At 39.5% G+C, this 25,838-nt stretch overlaps 1 protein-coding gene across 6 annotated transcripts; it reads left to right on the forward strand.

The window, feature by feature from the left end:
- The first annotated feature begins 70 nt into the window (after positions 1–70).
- LOC132256489 (SLIT-ROBO Rho GTPase-activating protein 1-like) lies at positions 71–25,714 on the forward strand. Of its 6 annotated transcripts, none has more exons than XM_059752931.1 (13): positions 3,720–4,430; positions 8,704–9,074; positions 13,870–14,053; positions 14,120–14,636; positions 15,690–15,911; positions 16,412–17,168; positions 17,853–17,958; positions 18,033–18,257; positions 18,340–18,410; positions 18,472–18,652; positions 18,862–19,237; positions 20,779–21,749; positions 24,869–25,714. In XM_059752931.1, exons 2-13 carry the CDS (start codon positions 8,999–9,001, stop codon positions 24,966–24,968), a joined length of 3,786 nt encoding a protein of 1,261 aa, XP_059608914.1. In that variant the 5' UTR covers positions 3,720–4,430; positions 8,704–8,998; the 3' UTR covers positions 24,969–25,714. The 6 variants fall into 6 exon arrangements, with proteins under 6 accessions (XP_059608913.1, XP_059608914.1, XP_059608915.1 ...); XM_059752932.1 differs by having other exon boundaries at positions 3,720–4,330; XM_059752933.1 differs by having other exon boundaries at positions 3,720–4,235.
- The last annotated feature ends 124 nt before the right edge of the window (positions 25,715–25,838 follow it).

Consider the following 25,838-nt stretch of genomic DNA (forward strand, 5'->3'; position numbering starts at 1 on the left):
GCGGATGATTGTGCGAGAGAGAGATGACTAGAGGAGACTGGAAGGCATCATCGTTGATTCTTGCACGCTGGGGCTTCAGTTGTTTGTTGCATCTCGAGCTATTCGTTTGCAAACAACTCTTACATCTTGGTGCATTTTCCAACAACCTGAAGGCCACTTCCTGGCCAGGAGAAGTATTACAGGGTGCAGAAGACCGCACCCAGAGGCGATTGGTGGTGAAATAGAACGGAAGAAGAGTGTTTTCTCGGTGGAAAAGTGCATTTCTTGAGAGACTTGAAGAACTTGTCACTGCTTTTGTCTGTCAGCGTCACAGTCTAATTTTAAAACAGCAATCGTGGAGCGGCGTCTGGAGGTGTGGCGAGGGACAGAGCGGTCCCGGAGCGTCAGCAGGATGAATGGGATGTCGGAGATGGACGATGACGACGTGGTGTTCTGGAGTCCCATGAAGAGATTCGCATCCATCAGGAAGTTGGTGCAGTTCAACAGTGAGTATAAAAAAATCTCCTTTACTTTGCGCTCCCGGAGTGCACCAGTCCGCGGGTGCAATTGGGGCCAATTGGGCGTGGGTGGACAAGTTACCAGAGGGGGGCTCCACACTCTGGCGCGACCGCGAAATGCGTTCACGGACAGAAAGGTGAAGGCGCGAGCAGGTGTGGAAACAGAGCCAAAAGCCCACTCGCAAGAGTTCAGCAGATAAAGAAGCAGATGTTCCATTGTTCTCTGCGTCTTCGAGACTCTGTCTCGAGACAATTCCACTCTCAATTCATCACTCGCAATGTCCGGAAGACTTGGCGAGGAGTTTCTGGCATGAGTTCAGAACATTCACATTGGGCAAGTGCGTGAAATTTGGGTGGAAAAACGAAAGACTTCTACGGAAATGGTTTTGGCGCCAATTTTCCCCACTGTGGAAACTGGGGTGGAAATGCTTTTAGACAGAGTTGCTTTTTTCCAGATTAATGCTTAACATGTCGAGAGATTTCACCAGGCGAAGTAGAAATAAAATTATCAAGCATGAGAGCGCATTTTGTGATAAGAAAAAATACTTTTGCGTCTCGTGCAAAATTTCTGAGGAAATATAAGTAATTTGAATGGAAAAGATGCAATTTAAGGCTTTGGAGTAATAATTGAGTTGTTAAATGTGATTTTAGCAACATAATTTGATGGAATGTTTAGGCGAATATCGTGTGAAATTCTCATAAAAGTGTAAACAAACACTTAGTTTGTTTTAAAAACACCTTTAAACATTTTAAATAACATATTTCGTGACCTCCAAATTTTATATTGCACAGGGATTTTTTTTAATTACTGCGAAAATTCATGAAATAAAAAATCCTTTATGTTTGACATCCTTTGTTCAAACTATTCCTTTGACATTTTCAAGGCACTCTTTGATGCCTATAACATACATTTCCCGGATATGTCCTGAATTTCCACTCTAAAATCTAAGAGTAATTAAATGAAAAAGTTCCTGTTCATCACTTTTTGCGTCTATATTCCATTCATTTTATTTAATTTCATATTAACTTTGATGACATTGAAAAGGAGAGTCTCCATTTAATTTAATGTGCATCTGAGAGACTCTTTGATGAGGGAAAAACCAAACCTTGACCTTTTGTGCTGTCGAGATTCAATGTCGGAGAGAGAATTTTGTGGGCAATAGAAATGCGTCTTTGATGCCTTGATGTCCGTCTGGGTGGACACACACGGAAGAAATGTGGTGGTTTTATTTCAGACTCTCCTGCTTTTCCTGTGTTCTTCACCTTGTCAACCAGATGTTCCTTCTGCCCACTCAACAGCACACCTGGTAAGTCTCTTGCCACCCTTCGAGAGTGTCGTGAGGGTTGTGCGATGAGTGGCACGGGAAGAAACATGTTGTACAGTTTATATCGCCTTTCAAAAGACTGTCTCACTAGGGAAAGGACTCCATTGTGCACGCAGGAGTTGAATCACACTGGACATCATTTTCCCATGGTGAAGATTAGTGGCTTTTTTCCCCGTGAGATGCCTTGATACTCCCCTTTTTTTCACTGTGATTTCAACTCAATATTTACCCACAGCCTAATTATGTTAATTGTTGTGTAATTATCCAAGTATTTCTTCACATACCCGTGATCTTTTTTTTTCTCTCTCCTCCATTCTTTTTGTTTTGCAAGTTAAACACAGAGAGTCGTGTGTTTATTCTATGACTCAATTGATCAATTCTGCCCAGAGGCTGAGCGTATGTGTGCAGTTTTTAATCATGTGTCTAGATGAAAATTGATCGTGATGTGATCGCATGCGATCATGATGGAAATTTCCCTTTCGCGCGCTCGCGCGGCACAGACAGGAAAAGAAGGAGAGTTGGTGAAATAATGCGGCATTCGTGGAAAGTGTCAACTAAACGATGGCAAGAAGTGGTCAAATGTGCCTGAAAGATCATCGGGACTTGAGGGGGAGGCACGAATTGTACAACCTTCGGCGTCAATTGGCAGCAATTTCCATTTTGTACAAAACAATTGGCGCAAATTAGGTGGTTCTTTGGCTTAGTGATGGGGGGAAGAATGATCACAGATTGTCCGGGATTTGGTGCTGGTGAATTGTTTGATGTTGATCAACTGATCTGCAAACTTGTATTCCCAAACAGGTAAGTGAGTGCCAAGTCTTTGCATAGGTAAATTTGATGTTAAATGTAATAAAGAAAAATTCTCCAAAAATTGAGAATAAATGGGTGAAAGGCGTGGCATTTGAGTAGGCGTGGCTTCTGAAATCTCTTCACAACATACGTTTATTAGCGAAAAGTCTAATTAGACATAACCTTTGAGAGAATTCCCACATTTTCCGGCCAGCATAGCAGTGAAGCATGTGTGGAAGGACGGAAACGGGGCGGGAAGGTCCCCTGGTCTGGGTTGCATGGAAATTAGCAGATGAGAATCGCACAGAAATTGCAATGTTTGAAACATTGTGAATGATCACGACCTCAATTTTATAACAAAAACGCGCGCCCGCTTAAGAAGTCGTTGATCGCGATCAACAAATTGACAGCAATTTTCTCTCACCATTTTCCGGCATTTTCCATCCAATTGTCTTCTACCATTCCTCTTGGTTCGGCGCTAATTGCTCCGTGATTTATTGATCTCGTGTGTCCATAGCGCGAGGGGGCAAATCATTCTCCACACGAAGGCACATATTGTGTCTAAGCTGCTGATGGTTTTTTTTTTATTACTGGGTCGGGTTAATTGGTTTTCACCCAAAATATTCTCCGCTTGTGGACATTGATATGAAGTCTGTGGCAAATATGGTTGTTAAGTGTGTGTATGAAGTTTTATTATTTGACTTTTGATTTATGAATATTGCCTCGAGGTGCTGGATAAGTCCAATTATTCTCAATTTGTGGTGCTGTAAACATGCATTGGAGTGAGAGTGAAGAGATGTCAAATGTGTGTGAAACAAATCAGTGAAAGCTGATTTGACGGCAATTTCACCCGTCAAATGTCAGGCAACTGTCAGGCAAATGTCAGGATGCGAAGATTTACTGAATTGTAGGACCTTTTGAGTGTAATTAGCAGCCCTTTTGTGTGGTTATATTTAAATTGAGGTGAAACCCTAATCATGTATTGGCTGATCTTTCTCTTTCTGCCAATACGAATGCAAAATTGAAGAAACTCAAAGAGTTGAAGAAATAAATCAACCGTTAGAATACTTAAGTAATATTGTTCATGGATTTATTTTTTCAACTGTGTTCCCCATCTTGGAGGCCACAACAAAAGGCATCTTTCTTTCTTTTTTTTGGACAAAAAAAACACTCGTCAGCAGTATAGAAAATTCCGTCAATTCCTTTTTTTCGTATAACTTCGATCTGTTCCTCTCTTTTTTCTCTGTTGGTAATCTTTTGTATGTCTCTGAGTGGGGGGGAAAATTTCTAAGCGTGTGCTTCGGCCATGGATTTTTCAGTTTGTGAAGCCACTCTGCCATTATTTCAGTTTAGCGTGTGACTCGGACTGACTTTGTTGCTCTCCTCGCACTCTCTCTGGGGCTGAGTTTTGGATGAAGAATCTGACTCGCAATCTTTCACAAAGAGTGAAAGTTTTTGGATGGCAAAAATTCAAATTTATTCAAAATCAATCGATCTTCTCTCGAGCGTTATCTTGATCGTTGTTTTTTTCGGTTTTTTTTTTGGTGATGATGGTTGTTTTGGTTTCGGAACCGGTGGACTTTAAGTGATCGTGACATCTTCGTCTGTGATCGAAGATCATCGGGTTTGTGATCGCTTTTTTGTGCGTGTGAATATCTTTGCAGCTGCCGCAAGAGCGCAACTTCTCACATTCTCTCTGCACACGAGAGAACACTGAGAGTGAGTTCAGTGCAAAGGCGCGATATGAATTGCTGATGGTTGGAAAGAGAGATTCCTGTACTGCGCCAAGTGCGCATGAGCGTGAAGAATCGTCATGAATGTGTGTTTCGTCACTTATTGCCATGGCGTATGGCGTCGTGATGTGTAGAGTAAACTCCATACACACTGGCCTCTCTCTCATCATTCGTTTGTCTCTCTCTCATTTGCCGTTTCATTGTTGCTTTGCTCTCTCGCCACTCTGGCTTCTCTCACTTTGATGTTGAGGCTTTTTGATTGTAAAGTGAGAGCGATAAAGAGGGCCTCAGCACGCCATCCTTCTTCTCTTACGACGAAAGAGAGAGAGAGAGCGTGAGCGATGGAAAAATAAGAAATAATAGTGAGAGAGATTTGGTGAGAATAAAATATGGCGGTTGTGTGTGAAAACGCGTCTCGTATTGTTGGCTTTTCTGCGGGAAAAATTCAGGGATTTTTCGGCCAGAAGATTGTGAAAAAGTGCTGAAGACGTTGTAAGAAGTGCTTCGCAACAAATTGGCTCAAGTGAATGAGTTAACTAAAGCGGCTTAAACGGGTTTTTTTTATACACTTTTTCTAACATGAACAGTGATTTCGGTCGTAATTCGCCTCCATCGAAGGTGTGTGTGGAGTTTTCAAACAGAAGAATATCAATATCCTCCGTCTTTTGCACACAAAATCACACATTTTTTCAAGAGAGTGTTTGTAATTTAAGAAATATCGATAGACTTTTTGGGTATAGTTGATAAAGTAGTGAAGATTTGTGTGGCAGAAAAATGAAATTTTTTACCACAGGACAATGGAATTGTAATTATTTAATGACATCTTCCACTTCCTGTCGACTTTTGGGTGTGCCTATGAGCTTATCTCGTGTCTATTTGATTTATTTCTCAGTGATTTCCCGAAGGAACCCAAATGTAGAGTGGCTTTTTGGTTATTCAAATTAATTCCACTCAGTTTTTTTTTACATTTCTTTCTCTCCCTTCCATGTCAATCGATTTGTGTTTGTTTCTTTTCACACACAAAAATTGTTCGGTTGAGGATGTTTTGTTAAGGACCTTTCGGGGTGAGTCATCGACGTGAGGAAACAGAGGGAGAGTCTGGCAATTGTGGGTGGAACAGCATCACCCTTCAAGAATGATTCAAAAGATCGGCGTTCGCCATGGGGAATGCCGAGTATGAATAGAGTCGTTATTCTTAGAGCCTCTGGAGATGCATGTACGAGAGAGGAAGTGTAGAAGAGCAAATTGATAGCCATCTTTCTCTCGCTTCATTTGTTCACCCAATAAAAGCATAACGACAGCATAGAGTGAAGAAAGGGGGGACGAAAGAATATCACGCTGTTCTATATTTTATTTTTCCGTCTGTAGAGAAATTGTAAAGCTCTTGAGAGTTTTGGAAAATCACCAATTTTATGGTAGAAATCACGATGAATTTGATCCCAAAATGTCCATGGGGAAATTTTTCTTAATTCATCAAATGGAATTTATTGCTTTTTATTGATGTAATTGTGTAAGAATTGCAAGTGTTTTCAGTTGGAATTGAGCTTCAGGAATTGGAGAAAATTTATTGACAAGACAAAGTAAAAATTCACCCATTTTCCAAACACTAAGAATTGCTTTCTATTCATTTGAATGCTGACATTGAAAAATTGCAAATCAATATTTGTGGCTAGTGGAGATTTTTCCAATTTTCTTTGACATTGAGTATACAAGCTTGTATTTCCGAAGGGAAAAATGGGTTTGTTTATAAACAAGAGCTCAAATGCGCTTGAGTCATTCGGTGTGTTTCTCTCTCTTGGGAAATGTCTCTATTTCCCCAATAATTTTATTTTTTCCGTGATATTTCATCAGGATGGCGTATTTTTAATATGAAATGTAGATTTGAGAAGACTTTTGGGTGGGAAGTGTTTGTTGACAAATATTTGAAATGATAAATTAGATTGAGAGAGAGAGAGAGAGAAAAAATGCGGCGTGGAATTAGAAAATACACAGTGGAAAACTGATGTTTTCTCTCTGGATCTTATCTAAATTATACCTATATTAATTGATAATATTTACAATGAACAGTGGAGCGGAAATTGTGGTGGATTTTCATCTTTTGCGCTCAATGAAGATGTTCAGCAGTGGGACCGCTTTTTATTGGAATAAATCATGTGTAATTTAATGTAATGCGTTACACTAATTCAATTCAATTATTATTTCCATTGCGCGCATTCTATGCTGTTGGGATTTATGTGGTTACTTATTTTTTGGGGGAGATTCGAGGGTGTGGAGAAGAGGAAGAATCTCTTAAAATATTACCATGATTTTGCCTGGGATATACAATAAATAACGCGCGGGAAACGACGTGTCATAAATTTTAATGCCCTCTTCAGAGCCACAGAGTGAGAAGCTAAAATGACTGCGTTACAATGATTTTTACCTCTTTTGCTTCACAACAAACCCAGTCGTGTGTTTTTTTTTCTCTCTACTCTCTGCACTCCATATTATATTTGTTAATGTCTTCTGCATTGGCAACTGCATCCTGTGGTGCTGTTGAATAAAAATTGCTGACAATTCCTTCTGATTGAAGTGTATAGAATGGAAAAAATATTGTATTGCATGCTAATTTGGCATAATGTGCAATTTTACTGCACTTTTGCAGGGAAGTTTCACGGTGAGAGTCAATTGAATTTCAAATTGATGCCAATTGGGAAACACTTTCTCATTTTTTTTTTACTGTTATTGTGGCTAAGAGAGATCAACAGTGATTGCCACGTTGGAGATCACTTTATAACCTTAGCACAGACGATCTTCTCTAAATCCAAGAGTTTTCGTGTAATTTGTAGTGCTATTTTACTCTGAATCATTCGAATTATTTGTCCTTTCTTCTCTTGGCTCTGTTTATGTGTCTTAAATTGTTTGGAGATTCGCCGAGGACCTCTTACTTTGCTCTCACTGCCTTGCTGAAAGCATTCTCTCGCCCATTCGTTCACTGGCGATCGTCTTGAGAGGCACAAGAATAATTTCACGTTCATATTTCGCTTAAAGTTAATATGATTGAACGATCGTTTTGATGATGTTGCGTGTTGCGTTTGCAGCCGTTTTGTCCAGTGATCGAAAGCGACTTTTTGTGTTGTCTCCGCAGCTGTCTATCTGTTTTTGGTGATCCCTGAAGAAGTCTCTCTCCAGCTCTCGCCACGCATGATAAATGGCAGTTAGATTACAATAACAAATCAAGTCTATAGAGTTTTGTGTTTTTCCTATTAGTTGTGGTGTCTTATCTGAAATTTCAACTGGGACTGCGCCTCTGCGATCACTGATCTCTTCTCACTCTCAATCGTCAAACATGTTTCGTGGCCCCGAAGATTGCGATCGTGCAAGAAGTGAAATGATTGCTCGCTATATGCAGTTTGTGTGGTGGACAGAAAAAGAGAAGGAGTTCAGTTATGTCTCGTGTGTGTGTTTGGATGGATGGATATTAAATCAGAGAGACTCGCGAGGCGCTTTTTACGCATAAGACAGAAAGTGAAATTAATGGAGAGACTCTCTGTTGCTCTTTTTTTCCATCACGCCCGCCGCGGAGTGTTTGTCACACACAAAAGGCGCGCATTTCAAATTCACAAAACACACACGCAAATGGGGAAATGGAGAGGAGAGACGGAAAGAAATGGTTATTAATTAAGGAGAAAGACGAGTGGTGAGATTAGATTGGGAATTGGGTGTTTTTTTTCTTCTTCTCTGGTTAATGTGCGTCTGGACGGAATGGAAGAAAATGTCTCATGGCGGCGACAGTGAGTGAAAATATTAAAAACAGATGGTCTCTGTCACACTCTGTCGTGCTCCAATTACCATTTCTCTTATGGTCGAAACAATCAGCCGACAATTTGTGACCCATTCGAGAGTGGCAACTTTTCATCATCATTTTTCTCCCAAATTCCGAAAAGAGTTGCGTGTTTTGGGGAGAGAGAAAAATAAAACAAATCGTCCACACTCACAAAAACAGTCCAAACAACCATCGATATATATTATTTTCATGAATTGCTTCTCTTTGACACCTAAATTGATCCATAAAATTGTCGGCTGGGTTTATTGTCTTTTGTCTGGGCGCATGGTGAAGAGGTAAGAAAACACCCGAAGATCGTTCACTTTCACCTTCAATTTCCCACAAGTGGGGAATATTTGTAAGGTGTGTTTTTTTCTGCTGTTCAATACTTCAACCATCAGCTGAGGTGTTAAGAAATGTATAATTGTTATTTTGCTCTCTCTCTCTCTCTCTTCTGATATTCGCAATTGGTGATTTTGTGTGTAAGAACGCAGAGTAAAAAAATATTGCTCAAAACATTCCTAAAACTCATAATATTTTGTTCATATACACAGATTTGTGGCAATAATAATCGAAAAATGGTAGTGACGACGAAGCTTCAAAAATTCTAAAGTCTCAAAGCAACAGAATATAGTAACTTGTGGTTGTGAATTTACAAAAAAAAACAGTGTATGTGTCTCAACCCCTTTTTGCTACAAAGACAAACCCATCCAGATTTAATGTGACAATCCTTTATGCTCTACAATTGATCTTCCCTCTTGCGCTGGTGACTCAAGAGGCAGGAAGAGACCAAAAACCCGACAGTGTTGTTTGTGCTCAAGACAGTGAATTTGCAGTCGAAAGAAAAAAATGTTCCAGTGCATCATTCAGCAGCGAAATGGGTGGATTCATGCGCCAAACCCTGAAATGCGTGATGTGTTTCCAGGTATTTTGTTCATTTTCAAGGTTGACAAATATATGTATTTCCCCCGGGTATTTGCAATGCATCCCACACGAGGGTGTCCTTGAAAAACATGAACAGTCATCAAAGGACTTTTCATGATGTGAAATTTAATATTTCATTATTGTGCAAAATTTTGTTTGATTTACAAACTCGTCATTTGCGATTTTTAATTAATGCTGAACGCAGTGAAAAGTGACAAATGCCTTTGTCCTTTTGACAAAATGCTGATGCGTAGATGATTTCTGGGAACATTCAAAAAGGTGCAAATTTTCACAGCTCAACGAATCGTCAGTGCATTGTGAATAATTAGTGAATTTTCAAAATGTACAACAAAATTAAGTTAATTGCATTCCGGAAAGTTATATTGCGCTTTGATGAAGACACACATGAAAGCTACATACTTATCAATGCAGTCTCTATTAATCAAGGTTAGACACTATTGTAGAAAATATTTGCTGAATTTTGTGTGTTTGAATTTTACAAAATTCTGTGAATATTTTCTTCTCGGGTCTTCTGAAAATTTATTTTCCGCAATTCACATAATAGAAGAGAATGTGAGATCCACTAGGAGGAATGCAATTCCATATTCCTTGCAGAAGTTCAGCAAGAGAAGACAAGAAAATGCTTCAATTTTCCATGAAGACTTTGCAAATCACATGAGTTCATGTAGAACAAAATCTTGGGAATATTTCTTGTCTTCACGTTGGAAGTGTGAAAACAATGCAAATATTGTGTCTCTAGATGCATCTTCCAATTGACCTTTACCTTGATGGCGTAGGATTAAGATTGATTAGAGGAGATATTGTAAATGAAATGAAAATTCGGTTGAGTGACTGTTGTGAAGTAATTTCTGCCGTAATTGCATCTTGTTGACTCACCTTGACAGATGATTATTGGATTCACTCTGAATCCTGTGTGTGGTTTCGCTGGTTTTCCACCATTGAGACAATTGGCAAAGCGATATCATTGATAATCACTTGGGCGTGTAATTTGATTTTGTATTTGCGAATCACTGGCAATCAATAGATAAGAAGCCAATATTGCTGATGGTACTCTAAGGCATGGTTTATTTACCAATTAAGTGATTAGATGCGTATGCATACTTTGTAAATATGTGCGCACAAGCTCCTGCCGAAGTTCAATGTCAAGTTCACACAGTTGCTGGTGGTTTTTCAAGAGTGTGCAGAGAGAGATTGTTGACAGTATCGATGGGCGATTGTGGGTGGATTTTCCCCCATAACAATCGAGTAGAAATTTATTGATGATGCAACTGAGTTGCAATGAACAATTTTCAATTTCCGCTAGAATGAGAAAATGAATGTCGAGAGATGTCAGGAAATTTCTTTCATTCCTCCCATGTGACATTCATCTCGGGCGTCCTCTAATGAGGATGACGCGCTCCTCAGATGAAGACATTATACCTATTTGTCTGGCTATATTTGTAGCACTTTGTCTTAGGGGATTTTTTTTCCACTGCTCATCGCCTAAAGTGTGTAATGAAGAGAAAGAAAGAAATAATAGAAGAGAACGAGATGATGTATGTTTTTGTGTGGGCGTGAAGAGGAAAATTGTTGGTTGACGAGGGAAAAACGATGTTATTGTTGTATAGAAGAAAAAGAAAGCAAAGAGGCAAATGCTCGCGTGTCTCCTTTTTCCCCGTCTTCTTGTTATTCAATGGATTCCAAAGGAGGCGAACATTTGGAATATTTTCCATGAGGGAAAAGCGCATTTTCGCCTCTGTTTGGCAACTATAAATAGTATCATGTGCGGAGAGCAAACAATATCACAAATAACCACCCAAAAGTGTCCGGATGCTGATTTACGGGTCTTAGCAAGATTACTCACTACATATGTACATTCCTCTCATTCGCCCTGAAGCACTTCCAAAGCGCACACAAATTCGACATGGCATGAGCAATTGCTGCCGAATTGTTGGTGTGTGCAGAGTTTTGTGTTTTGTGATATTAGACGAAAATAGATGAAGAGAGAGTCACGATTTTGGTTGGGTGGGAAGAAAAGGAAGAGCAGACTTAAAGATGCACACCATCTTGAGGCAATTAATCGGAGATTGAGTTCTGAGAAAAGGGTTTGCACATCTGATAGGCAGATGAGATGCGATATGCAGCAGATCATGACATGATTAAGTGAGACTTCCAAGAAATCCCCGAAGCTTCACTGGTCAAAAATCTCATTTCAATGCATAGAAATTTGATGAAATGCCGAAACTTGTAGGAAAATCATACTTTTGTGTAAAATGTTAAATATTTAATGAAAATTGCGTGTTATCGCTGTGTTTTTGGTGTCATTTTAACTAATTAGTCTCTACACTCTTCTTTATTAGCACACCATTTCATTAGTGAATGAGAGAATACATTTTGCTTGCTTCGCATTTTACACAATGAAAAAGAAAAAAAATCGGACTCTTTCTCCAAAGACAAACACAAACTATTATCCGCAGTTTATCAGTTGAATGAAGGCTGTTGTTTAGTTGAATTTCATACAAAATCCATGCAATGGGATTTTGATTGCACTGCTTTATGTGTAGGACTATGAGAATGTTTCATGAGAAAATGCTCTTGAATACATAGAGGGATAATCACGTCAATGGATGGTCCTGAAAATGACGAATATTGTGAGTTTTCAAGGGTATCCTAGATGAGGATGTCCTTCAGGCCACAAAGACAAAGAGTACATCAACGCTTTGTGTGATTTATGCAGTTGCAATTTAATTTAAAATTTGTGCAACTGTTTAAAGCGTCCCCTCTCTCTTCTGAGGGGGAGGGAGATGGTAAATGTATGCTTTTAGATGTGCCTTGTTTAATGCCAATTTTCCTGCCTTGTTTCACAAGTACTGTGCGTGGGTGAAGTTGATTGAGTGCCGGGATTAGTGTGGTCAACTGGAGAAACTCTATATAGCATTAAATGATCCCAAAGAGATGTCCATAATTGCATTCTCTCTGCACTGAAGAAGACAAGGAGCAAAACATAGTGCGTAATTTACATGATACCAAGTTTCATGCCAAAGAGAAGGCCTTGTGCGTTGCAGGAAATGCAACTGTCGCTGTTCTTTCTCGAATTCAGGGGAGAGAATTGTATTTGGGGAGGTAAATGACACAGAAGATGGGCGCAAAATGATTCACAAATATGGGTGTGTCAACAAATAAAAGAAGTGTAGATGGGAAGTGGCTGGAAAGGTAGGGTGAGGAGGAGGAGGAGGAGGAGGAGGAGGAGGAACAAGGTGAACTTTCATGAGAGTGACAAGCCAGGAGTGAAAATGTTGTTGTTTTATTTTTAAAATGATGAAGAAAAAATCCACCCTCTGTTCTACAATCACGGGATTGGCATGTCTATTTATAATTTGAAGAGAGGGTGTGTGTGTGTATGCAAAATGCCAACTTTCCTCGTTGGTGAGTTTTAATTCCTGCACGAGTCTCGCCATTAAATGCAAATTACTTGCAATTCAGTGCCTCAGACGGCTTTTTTGCCAATTCACTGAGCCTATGAAAAGGGGTGAATTTGCCAAAAGGGGGCTTTTGGTGCTTGATTTTGCACTTTATTGGCTCTGCTGAGGGTCGTTAGGGTGTTTAAAGCTAAACACAGCTATCTTTTATAGAAGAATTGATAAACTAAAACACTATTAGGAAGATCAAAATATTAAGCAAATGTATTCGTATAATTAAAACACTCAGTCAATTTTATTTATCTTGAGAATTGTTACAAATGTATGGAATTAGCGACAAACAGGTAGTGTGAAATCCTATTTTAGTCCTTAATGCATTGGCAAAAGGTTTGTTGCATGTAAAATGAGAGGAAACATTTTAGCAGCTTTCGTGGAAATAGGATTCAATTTTGACTATTGCATGTGCATTCATCCATTTTTCACGGTCAACAAGTAGAAATGATGATTGTTTACGTGCATTCGGTGGTCCAAAATCAATAAACATTGACCGTGATTCAACGTGGGGGCTGTCTAATTAATTCCCAACAAATGAAACTTTATTGCATTTGGTGGCAAATAAATGCATTCAATATAAAATGCACCTATGAAAATTTCAATATTCATGCTTCACCGCAGTTATGGTGAAATTTATGACAATTTATTCAATGAAATCAGGCAATTGCCAACTGTGTAAATGGAGTGTGGGTTGTAATGTTGCCAAAGGAAAAGAAAAAAAGAGAGAAATAATCGTGAGAAAATCTCTCTGAGGTGTACAAAAAGTGAGAGTTGGGATTATTTAATTTGCGCCCAGCAATGATGATGATGGTAATGAGATATTTTTGTGAGGATCGGACAGAATGAGGAAACTCTAAGCCACGAGACGAGACTAATCGATATTGGTTTGGAAGTTGTTGGGTGACAATGCGATTGTCCTTTCCTCGTCGCTTCGCCCTTCCAGACAGTTATGGCATGGGGGGCACAATGGGTGAATTTCAATGCGATGGAATAAATAAACACATTGGCAGAGGCACGGAAAATTTATGTCTGCACGTCTGACAAGCGGCGTGATTCCGCGGAAACACGAAGAGAGCGCATCAGAGGCGTTCTTAAATCCACTGCATTCAATTGCATTGCCCACACGGGACTTGGTCAGACAATTAGGCATTCAATCCGGAGAGTGTCAATCCTTTTCCTCGAACATTCGCTTCTCTGCTCTGCACAGTCAAGCGGTGGGTTTTTTTTTCCTCGCGGCAATTTCGGTGGATTTAATTGAATGATGTCACGAGAGGGAATTCAATTAATTAATTGACCGGGTTGTTTTTTTTCTCTACTTTGCAGATATTAGATTGCAGCTGAACGAGCAGCTGAGGTGTTTGGACGTGAGGGTGGAGGCGCAAGTGTCGCTGATCCAGGAATTGCAGGACTTCTTCCGGAGGCGCAGCGAAGTGGAGCTGGATTACAGCAAGAATATGGACAAATTGGCAAAGAGTCTTCTATTAAGGCACAAAGAACAGAAGCAGAAGTGCGTTTCTCTATTTCACTTTCTTCATTCTCATTGTTCTTATTAATTACTTCCTGATTGCTTCAGGCGCGAGCAATGGCCTCTGTTCTCCTCCTACGCGTGCTGGCAGCAAATGATCAATCACACGAAGAGTCTGTCGAAGGATCACGCCATCCTATCTGATGTGTACTCCAACCATCTCGTGACACGCTTTCAGTCAGTCATCGATGACATTCAGCGCATCTACAAGCGCTGCCGTGAGATCGGCTATGAGACGCACGAGGAGATCTTGAGGGTGCTGCAGGAGCTTCACACCACCATGAAGACATATCACAGCTATCAGACTGAATGCAAGGCGGCCGAGGCGAAACTGCGTACAGCGGAGAATCAGCGGACAAAGCTCCAGCAGACAATTCCCAAGGAGAAGCTCGAGAGGAGCAAGAAGTACAGACTGATCGAGAAGGAGGTGCTCAAGAGGCGCAATAAGTACACAGATGCGCGTCTCAAGGCGCTCAAGGCCAAGAATGAATATCAACTATGCCTTGAGGCATCCAACACCACCATTCACAAGTACTTTGTTGAGGATTTGAGTGATCTCATTGATGTGAGTACACTTTCACAGTATAGATTCACATTTCCGGCTGACAATTTGTGTTGAGAAGAGGAATTTTCCTTAGTTTGGGGAGTAGAAGTGATGAAATTTGCTATGACTGAAGGTATCATCATACTGCAAATTAATTATATTAATCCACTAATTAACTCATCAAGTCATATTTCACCTTCACAAAGAGAACCACCTATCGATTCTCCAATTACGCTAAAGCATCGCGCAGTATTTCCATAGAGATATTCTGGAGAGGTTTCAGTGTAAAACAGCTAGAAAGATGCAAAAAGGATTTAAAGATTAGATCTGCAAAAGAGCTTACAATGCAGTGAAGTGCTTTTATAGCTATCATGTGAAAAATACTATAATGCAGCTCTGAGATTTGCTGTTGGTATTAAAAACATAATATTCTGCTGTTTGCAATACTCGAGAGGAGGAAAACACCACATTTTCCTTGTTCCGAAAACCCTTCATAGACCTTGAAGCTTCATTAAGTAATTATATAGCCACTTATGCAAGGCATTCAAGGTTCCATTTGGCAAATATTACTGAGAAGACATCCTAATAATTAGTGACAAACGTAATATTGCAATTGAGTGACTCCAAGAAATTTCAATATTGCAAATTGCATTTATTGTTGTGAATTGATTAGAAAAGGAGAACCTTGAACTTGATGTTAAATTGAAAATTGATAATGTGGTGATTGCCCACTGGGGTAGTTTATCACATTAAAAATAATCGGTAATTGGGTAAATGGCACCAGGAAGCGCAGCATCCGCTTGTTGGGGGAAAAAGGGTGGGTAGCATTGCATGCAATTTGTACCTGCCGGCTATTTTTACTCCTCTTCTCTCTATATCACTTTTAATTATCTACTCGAGTGCGCCCTTCCGGACGTGAGAGATATATAGAGAAAGAGAGAGAGCCTTTTACACAGCACAGCGTGGGGTGTGATTGAGTAACTGAGAACATCAGGGGTTGAAGATTTTATTGTGAAGCGCCAGAAGTTTGCACTCTGATTAATTTGTGGTCTTTCTTTGTCGGCCGCTGCACAGTGTATGGACTTGGGCTTTCACTCGGTGGTATCCCGGGCATTGCTAATGCACGTAACAGCTGATCAGGGCAGATGTCGATCAATGCTGACCAATGCCGAGAATTTGTCACACATCGTGCACTCAATGGATAGTCGGGCGGACAAGCAGAAATTCCTGGAGCAGCATCATGGTGCTTTCATGATACCTAAGAGATTAGAATTTCAAGGGCAACATCTGGTGGAGGTGAGTAAACAAGCATATATGTGGGAAGCTTTCTGTTTGATGGGGAAGTTTTGTGTGGCAGAGCGAGCCTGGAGAGACGCACACACACCGGTTGCATATATGCTTCAACCCGGTAGAGAAGCATTGTCTGTGCTGATATATATATCTATATGTTCACTATGGAAACGCGCTATTGAAAGTTTTCAAGGGTAATTTTATAGAACTCCGCAGAAGCTGTGTGTGCGGTGGAGTGGGTTGGGTAAATGCTCCTCAAATGTATATTCTCTGTATTATTGCCTCTCGATATAATGTCAAAGTAGGGATATTAAATTCCTTATCAAATTTATTTCTCGTTCTCTATCATGCACAATGATGCGGAATCTGAAATGTATTTTCAAGGTTGCATTAGAGCCAATATAATACAATAATCCTGATATTTTTCCCTTATTGCGCGAGCTAAGATGCATTTATTTAAATCCTCTCTCTCTCCACCCTTCTCTGTGTGTGCAATTGTGTTGCAGTCTATTGAGCCGGAACTGCAGAAGGCGCTGCATCAGGAGATGGAGGGAAGGTTGAAGCACTTGGAGCAGCGCGTGAGTAATCTTCGGACAGAGTCTGAGGAGATATGGAAGACGCTCGAAACAGCAGAGATTAATTTGCTTGAGATACTCAATACGAAGGACTTTGATTGTTCCACCAACTTTGGCGATTCCGCCATTCTTGCCGGCACTGGCAAGGAGCTCATGAAGCTGAAGACGGACAAGCAGGAGATTGAGGAGTTCTACATCTCAAAGATACGCGAATACATTCTCGGCACATCCAGAATTGCCAGATTGGACGCCAAGGCGGAATTTCTCAGATCATCCCTGACCAAAGATGGTGTCGCGCCCACGGGAATGCTCGTGATGGTGAAGACGACTGTGCCAAAGCGGAAGCGCATCGGACGCATGAACATCTCGGGGCAGCCGAAGTTGTTTGGTGGCTCTCTTGAGGAGTATCTCGAGGCGACCAACGAGGAGATTCCGCTCATCATGCGGAGCTGCATTCGCGTCATCAATCTCTATGGGTTGCACCATCAGGGCATCTTCCGCGTGTCCGGATCACAGGTGGAGATCTCCAACTTCCGCGAGGGCTTCGAGCGCGGCGATGATCCTCTGGCCGACACAACCGACGCCTCTGACATCAACTCCGTGTGCGGCGTGTTGAAGCTGTATTTGCGAGAGCTGCGAGAGCCGCTCTTCCCCATCATCTACTTCGACCACTTCGTCTCGCTGGCGCGTAAGTACTTTTGCTTCCGGTATTCAATGTGTGGGAGAAATTTGCAAGTCACGGGGTTGTTCGTGCAAATTGCCAATAGTGTCAAGAAAGGCAAGAATTTGTATAGAATATTTGGTGAATAATTTTTACACCCTGAAATTTTTACTCATCGTTTGTTGATTACTTTAATTCAGACTTCGGTCGCCGTATCAAGTTTGTCGCCTTTAGTATTTGCCACAAAAGACAAAGTGTAATAAATCACCATGTTTTCATTTTATTCACATGTTTACCTCTCTTATTCAGAGTGTGTGACGAACGAATTCACTATTTTTTTACACACTGTCAATAGCACAGTTTCCTTTTCCCGGAAAATACACAGCTTTCAAATAAATTAAAAATATAGGAGATGAGAAAATATTTTCCTAACAATGAAATATATTTAAAACGATGTGTTTTGTGGAGAAAAAAGGAATTTTTAAGGCTTCAAATCATTAACAACTTAATGCATTATTGCGTCTTGAGAAATGCATAAATGTGTAGGATTGACATTTCTGCGAACATCCCTGTTTCACCTTTTGCATCTCAAGGGAGCGACAAGAGAGGTTTTTGAAGGTCAGATAAATCCCCACAAATGCTGGAAAATTGCTTTCTATTCCTGCAAAATCTATTTACATAGTCATTTCCTTTCTCATCCGCACCATACAGAGTTGGAGTCCAAACAGGAGGTTGTGGCGGAAATCAGAGTGTTTCTGCAGAATTTGCCACGCTGTGTGGTCATCGTGATGCGCTATCTATTTGCATTTCTCAACCAGTGAGTTATTCACCTGTTTCTATGCAATATGCCCGAAAGGATTTTTCACTGGACATGCTCGTTTTTATTTGCAGTCTGTCTGAATATTCTGATGAAAATATGATGGACGCATACAATCTGGCCATATGCTTTGGGCCCACACTCATGCCGGCGCCAGAGGACAAGGATCAGGTGCAGTATCAGAATCAAGTGAATGAGCTGATAAAGAATATGATTGTGTACCATGAGGAGCTCTTCCCGAAGGATCTGGGTGGAACGCAGTATGAGAAGTACATTTCGCATGAACCATATATTGACATGTAAGTTTCACGAGTGGCTTCTCTCCTCTCTGGGAAAACTTTTAATAATATCTGGAAATCTTTGTCATTTTCAATAATGCAGTGAAGTTGGAGATTCACCCACAGAGCAAGTAACTGAGGATCCAGACTCTGAAGTTTATCCATCAGAAGATGGTATTTTGCGCGCAATAGTTGCGCTGCATGCATTTGCTCACAGTTGTTCGCATTTTTACAGAGTCTGACACATTGGAGGCAACAGTGCAGTTTGACTTCTCTGCGCGGTCGAATCGTGAATTGAGCTTGAAGAAAGGTGAGACGGTGATCCTGAGGAAGCAAGTGTCCAACGACTGGTGGCAAGGAACTGTGAATGGGAAGGAAGGACTTGTTCCAGACAAGTATATTTCGTTAAAAATCAAGTAAGTTTCCACGAGTTTCAATGTCAAATTGCGTTTACATTTTTGTGAATTTTTGTGTAGCAGAAGAAATTTGATGTTCTGTGAATTGAAGCCTTCGCGTTCAGGACTTTTGCTTTTCAAGCACTTTATTGACGTCCCTTTAAATATTGGCACTCAAAAATTTCCCAATGCTTTTCTTTAATGCACTTAATGAGCGTATTTTCTCGCAGAGACGAAGATCGTGATCGCGGGAGTGACAATATGAAGTCCTCCAGCTCTGAGGAGTCCGTGCGAAAGCGTCGCCCCAGTGGATCAATGGGTATGCCCAGTCAGTTGTCTGTCTTCTCCACTGCTGCTGCGGCCGCTGCTCCAGCTCTGGTGGTGCCAAAGCTCGTGGTGTCCACAGTCATTGACACCGAGCCGCCAGTTGAGGAGGCAAAGATTGCCAATCAGCAGATCGGCATCCCAATACCGGAGCCAAAGAATGACTTTCTGCAGTACGACAGCGTGGATGCGGTGAAGAACAAGTACAGCTATCACGAGGAGCCGCACTCCTTCGAGAACTCCATGGACTTCCTCGAGGACTTCAATCACTTTCAATTTGAGGTACTGGAAACGACAGTCTAGAGCCTCCTTATCTCATTCTAGTTGGATGCCTGAATCTTCTCCCTGTTGGCAAATGTTTTTTTATGTTATATATTATTTTACTATGTTTTATATTTTATATATATCTTTTTGTTCTCTTCTCGTCTCAAAAAGAGTGAAGTTGACGTACAATTTCCGCGGAGAGAGACAGAGAGAGTGGAAAAATGTGAGATTTTTTGTCATGTTTGCATTTGAGGGGATATTTTTTGTGTGCTCTGTTTTTTTAATAATCAATCTCAACTCTTAATAATGCTGAATTTGTGGTTATTTACTGCAAAATGTGCCACTTTCTCGCCTTTGTGAATCATCTTAATGGATGATTATTTGTAATTTGAATCTCAATAGTTTTGTCTTTTGCTCCCTCCGTTCAAAGAGGCGCCAAACACTCACGGAGAAAAGAGAGAGGGAGATTTGTTGTGTTTTCTTCGTATAACATGATGAAAAAACATTTACAAAGAAATGCAGTATTTAGCATGTAGAATAATATCTTATTACACAAGATTATCCGTTTTTTTTTTACAAATACTTTTTGGTATCTAAAAGAATAATTGAATAAAGCATGTCTTATTTTTTATTATGTATGGATTTTTAGTAAATTTTGAGTGTGAATTTTGTTGATTTTCTAGCATTGCAGAAGCGCTCTCTTATGTTTTTTTATTTGTTTGTTTTGTTTTTATTCGCAATTATCGTGCTATCTTTGCCGAAAAAGCTTCTGCCTTAGCGTCGCAATGTTTAGGTTTTTTTTCTCTATGTTTTGAGTTTAACACGTGATTTGCAGTGCAGATGCGATTTTGGGGGCGAAAGTGGGGAGCAATATTGAAGGTGAGAAGCTTTTTGAACCTTTCCCCCCTCCCTAATTTGTTGACAAAGTAGAGAATAAAGTGTTATCATTCATTCCGTTTGTTTTTTTTTGAGCAAAACGTTTGATATACTGACACGCAATAGTGTTTTGCAAAGGGATTTGAGATGCTTCTAGTGCTGTTTTCACTCTTGCATGAAGCTTTAATGGTAATTGCATGCTTTAAAAGTTTGCTAATATGAATTAATGTATGAATTTCACTGTAATTTTTAGCTTTATTCTGTAGAGAATAGCAGAAAATTAGTTAATTTAACTCCCACTCATTTACAAGCTTCGATCTCTCAAACATTCCAGTACAGTTTCAAGGTTTTCCCTGAGGATATTCTGGCAAATTGTTAATTTTCAATTAAAAAAAAATACTTCAACTAAATGTGAAGGGAAAATGTAATTTTCAATGTTTAGCACAGAATTTTTTTCAACACTTTTGCGCGTCAGTGAATATTTATCTCATGACTAATCAATTGTCGAAAAAGCTGGTGTTTCTCCTAACACTTCTCCCTCTCTTGCGCTCTCTCTCTCTCTCTCTCTTCATCCTTTAATGCACTAATTGCCTCCTCTTCACTAATCACACACTGAGACTGGGCAGTTCTTGAGTGCGTCTGGGGGCTGGACAACTAATCTCCTCATGGTTTCATCTTTGCAGGGCGACAAGAAGAGTGAACCCATCTATGCGGAGCCCAGCAAGCCGGCAATTCCAGTGAATCCCATGCCGTCAACTTCTGGCGCACAGTGCGATGTTGCCAATGGCGAGGAGGATGTGGAGGTGCGCCAGAAGGCAGCCGAGGATGCACAGATGGGCGTCCGCCACTCGGACACGGAGGTGCTGAAGCGCAAGGAGGACGGCGAGATGAAGCCGCCGCGCAAGCTTCACACGAAGAGCTTCAGTGTGTGCGAAGGTCGCGTGAGCAACATGTTCCAGCACAACAGGGAAATGTGGGAGAAGAGAGCCGAGCTGGGCTCACAGCACAGTCTCACGACACCGCGCATTCTGTCCAGGAATCGCATAGCGCCCGATCTGGTGATGGATCTGCCGATGACGGTGATTCATGGCGTGGAGGTGAAGCGCGAGGACTCCAGGGAGAGTCTGGAGGTGGACGGTGGGGAGGTGGATGTGTCATCGGCGGAGAGATTTGCCGCCCAGAATCAGTGCACACTGAAGAAGAATGAGCGATTTGCCGGCGAGCTGCCGTTTGAGGGTGTTCCGGGGAAGAAGGAAGTGAAGCTGCCCTTCCAGAAGGTGGAGAAGCCCAAGGCGGAGGTGAAGCCGCAGGAGAAGGAGCCGCCAGAGGAGGCGGTCAGCGAGAGTGGTGAGGTGAGCTTGCACATTACAGAAGAGGCACAGGAGGAGTCAGAAGCCGCCGCAGCGGCTGTCCAGAAGAGTCCAATTCCGGCACGAAACACCCAGAAATTCGTGTCCCAGTTCGCTGATCTCAAGCTCACAGGTGGATGTCTCAATCAGGGGGGCTCTGGGAGCTCTGAGGGTGCAAGTGGGAGTGGAAATCCACCTGCTTTGTCCTCTTTCAAGCCCGTCAAGCCAGTGAAGCCGCAGTTTCTCAAGAAAACTCTCTTGCTTCCACCAACAACACCCGAAATGGCCAGGAGAGCTCAGCCTGAGTAAGTTTATTAATTTCTTTCCACTGCGTTCTCAGCAACTCGTTATTTTCTTTAAAAAAAAATGAAAGAATTATGTTGAAAATAGTGATCAAAATTGATCTTTTCACATTCAAAACAAAACGAAGAGCAGCATCGAATTAGAAATAATAATGATAACCAAAGAATGAAAACACAGCAAAATAATTCACATTAAGACAAAGAAATAATTGTTTAATACTGGCCTCAAAAAAAAATACACGAAAATTCCACTATTTTCAACAAAGTTCTTCTTTCTCAATTGGTTGCATTTGAGTTGCATGCAATCTTCGTTGACAACTCTTGCTAATTCTACCGGAAAAATCTTCTCGTACATTTGAAATGGAACAACTTTTTAAAGGAATTTTTTGTCAACTCTGAAGAGTGAAAAAAGAGTATTTTGGTGCAGCAGTAAAATGCTAAAATTTGAATCCCACGATTAAAGAAAGAAAAGAAAAATGCGTTAAATCTATATGTTGTAAAAGGTAGTCAAAACTATAATTGTATTTCAACTGTATTCAAAATGGAAGCGATGAACAGACATAGACTGGCAAGAGTGAGGTTGAGGAGAGAAAGGAGACACAGTGTGAAACCAACCAAAAAGGAAAGACTGTCTATGAATTTTAGCGAAGCAAAACACAAAGATTGATGTTGTTAGCATTGGAAATGGCGGCAATGCAGAAAGACTCCACGTTGGTGCATTTCTTTCAGTTTTAACAGATTTTCAGGCAACAATCGCGTGACAGTCGTAGAAAATTCATGAGAATATCGCAGGACAGTCACACAGAGAAGAGAGTCATTTTCAGATCCTCTAAAACCTTATTATTTTGGAACAATGACTCACTAAGAACATCACAATTTGATGAGCATAAATATGATAGCTGGAGAAATATTAGAAGAGTATGTCTTAAGACATTCTTTAATCTATTGGGACTATGGAAGGATTTGTCCATTGCGTGTCTCCTTGGTGTCTCAGAACAAGTCACCAAAGTCACAATTTTGCATCAATTTTAAACACACTTTGGTCTGCTTTAGAATATTCATCTAATCGTTTCAAAGTCTGCTCAGGATATATTTGACCGCTTATCAATCACTTGACAATTTATTAATCATATTACTTCACTTATTTGGCATTATATGTCCTTTTGAGGGACACAGAGTTCTCCATTAGCGGAGATCTTCGTCGAGGCAGATTTCCTTTTACGGTGGCAGATTTGGAGTTTACCAACCAACCAATCATGGGGTTGGTTCTAAAGTCCAACTTTTATATGTGAGGACAGAGTGCGAAAGACAATTCCAGTGAAGCCTATGTTTCAGCTGGAACATTCAATAATAACCTCTTCACATGATATTTTTCGGTTTCCAACACGTGTAATCAAATGATGGAAGTCGTTGTGATGCAGCGATTAATTCTATCAATGAATAAAAATAGTGAAATATTCGAAATTTCGCTATTTTTCGGCCAGAATGGATGATTTATATGAGAAAAACTGGAATAAAACACTGATCTTTATTTCCGTTTTACTCCAATTAGCCCCAATTTCATCCAATTCTGACCTTAATTCATGTTGATTTTTCATTAATTTCACGATGGTTATTATTGAGACTTCATTTTTTCGCAATCTGCTGGTGTTTAAACATTTGCAATCGATTGGGTTTGAACACACGATTGTGACGCTGAGAGTCAAACGCGTTGACTACTCAGCCACAGTCGCCGCCTTAGCTTTTCTGTGCCGGAAGGAAATTTGAAAGGATTTATGCGGTTAATACAGTCTAAAATACTCGAAACAAAGCAGGAACAAGAATAATTCTATTGGAACCTCTTGAAATTGCATGAATTTATGCTGTTGAAAGAACAAAAAGGACGTTAAATTGATTCAAGAGAGAAAAAGAGTGATTTTTGCAAACATTTTTGCACTCCGCGTGTGATATCGATCTCGATGGTAAGAGTCTTTCTGTGGAGTCGCTTTTCATGGTTGTTAGAAACATTTTCTCAGTGTTACCCTTCCAAAAAAGAATTTAATATCTCAGTGAGTTGTTAAACGATGAGTTATTTCTGATCATTTGTATAGAAGAGGAAGAAATCTCGAGCGATGATCTCAGAATATTGACTTCAGTTATTTAGGGATATTTGTAAAAAGGAAAAAAATTATATTATAATAAAGAAAAGAATTACGAGAGGAGAAAAGAAGAAGAAGAAAAAAAACATGGAACGGCACAAAGATCGTGAAGTGAGAATCATGAACGCTTTACTTATGTAAAATAAAGAAAAAGGTGAGAAAAAATATAAACTTACTAAATAGAGAAAAGGAAAAAGTGAAATTTCTTCTGTTTGGAAAAGACATCATATGAATTTTTGTCGATAAATTATATATATTATATATAAAATCTTAGAAATTGGACCACAATTTTTTGAATGAGAAAAAAAATTGAAAATTATGTATAGAAAAAAATTTGAAATTAAGAGAATTTTGTAGATATGAATTTATTAATTTAAATGCGATATAAATTGAAATTTTCCGAGAGACTGATATATAGAAAATGCACAGAAAAGGTGAAGAAAATCAATTTGAATGAAACACAAAAGTAGAAAGGAACAAAACACCTCCTGAAAATGTTTTTTATTCCACTTTATCATCAATGCAAAAAAACGCATCACGTGAATTTTTGCACAAAGTAAACAAAACAAAAACTCCTAAAAGACTTTTTTTAAGAAAGGAAGAGAAATTGAGAAACTCGTGCCAATTTTTAAAATATTGGTGTCTCTCACGGGATTTTACTACTAGTTTTTTTTTGTCTTTCCTTTAAGGAATTTCCTTCTCAAAAAGAAAAGATATCAAATATTTAGATTTTCTAGTTAATAGAGAGAATTTTATAATAAGGAAAATATTAGAATGATTCAAAATTTATAGAATCTTCCTCTGAGAGTGATTTTTTATTACGATGAGTTATTTATTTATTTGACATTATATATTTCTTTCACATACCCAAGAAATAACTGTAGTCTTTTTGATGCATTTTGACAAATATATATATATATATATATATATATATATATATATCTAGATATGTATACTAACTGTGAAAACAAACTCTATTGACAGATGGAAACATCACAGTGAAACTCACTACACAAAACAAAAATATTCCTTATTAGTGGAAAGTGGGCGAGTTTTGGCGTTGACACATCGAAAAAATCCTTGAGGAATGTCGAGAATCATTGAAGCAAACTAGTTCGAAGCTTTCCCACTTTTCCCTACTGTAATTGTATATGTATGTAATGTCTTAAAGGATAATCAAAAGAAAAAAAGAAAGAAATAAAGTCTAATCGCATGTAAGGAAAAAAATGTGCTACATTTACAGGTAAAACTCAAGAACAGGTTGAAGGAGAGCAGAAAAATTGCATTTTGCAAGTGAGAGAATCGAAGCATGATAGCGAAATATGACACAATAACTTATCCAAAAAAAAATAAACAATTTACCAAATCAAAGAGATTTGATTAAAAAAAAATCACATACAATATCAATGTCCATAAAAAGGTAGAAAAAACTTACAAAAAAAAAATTTACTCTTGTATCCAATTTTATCAGTGTTCTTTACCAATGATGGCAAAAAAGATGAAGAATAGCAGAGGAAATCAAGTAAAATGATACTCAACTTTAGAGTAAATTGTGTGAGAGTTAATTTTGTGCGAAGGCGGATCAAAAAAAAATATATTTTAATAGTGTTGTTTGAGGATGAAAAAGAAAACAAAAAAATGCAAAAAAGAGGAAGCATGGATGTACGCACGGCCAAAAAGGCCAGTTCTCGATGTCTCCCGCCCTCCATTAAATCGCGTTTAGTGAGAAATTCCCCTTAATTGAATTAATTATGTTACATTTAAAATAATTTTATTGTAAGATTTATTTTGTAAAGAATCTATAATTACAATAAAAGTGTATATCGTCAACTGTTGAATTTTCATTCATCTACTTACTCATCAAGCACTGCAATTCTCCAGTTTCTTAACTCTGCACAAGTTAAAGTTCACTCAAAACCAGTGTAAATTCACACCACAACATAACTTCACTCCC

Source organism: Phlebotomus argentipes, unplaced genomic scaffold, assembly GCF_947086385.1.
Source record: "Phlebotomus argentipes unplaced genomic scaffold, Phlebotomus argentipes genome assembly contig_5, whole genome shotgun sequence".
Lineage (NCBI taxonomy): Eukaryota > Metazoa > Arthropoda > Insecta > Diptera > Psychodidae > Phlebotomus > Phlebotomus argentipes.

What these genes read in the sequence shown, in the direction of transcription:
- LOC132256489 (XM_059752930.1), top strand. Translation starts at nt 392, where the DNA reads ATGAATGGGATGTCGGAGATGGACGATGACGACGTGGTGTTCTGGAGT. An exon ending in CCACTTCGTCTCGCTGGCGC is followed by an intron (nt 17,169 to 17,852) that starts GTAAGTACTTTT and finishes CGCACCATACAG; the next exon opens with AGTTGGAGTCCAAACAGGAG. An exon ending in CTATTTGCATTTCTCAACCA is followed by an intron (nt 17,959 to 18,032) that starts GTGAGTTATTCA and finishes TTTTATTTGCAG; the next exon opens with TCTGTCTGAATATTCTGATG.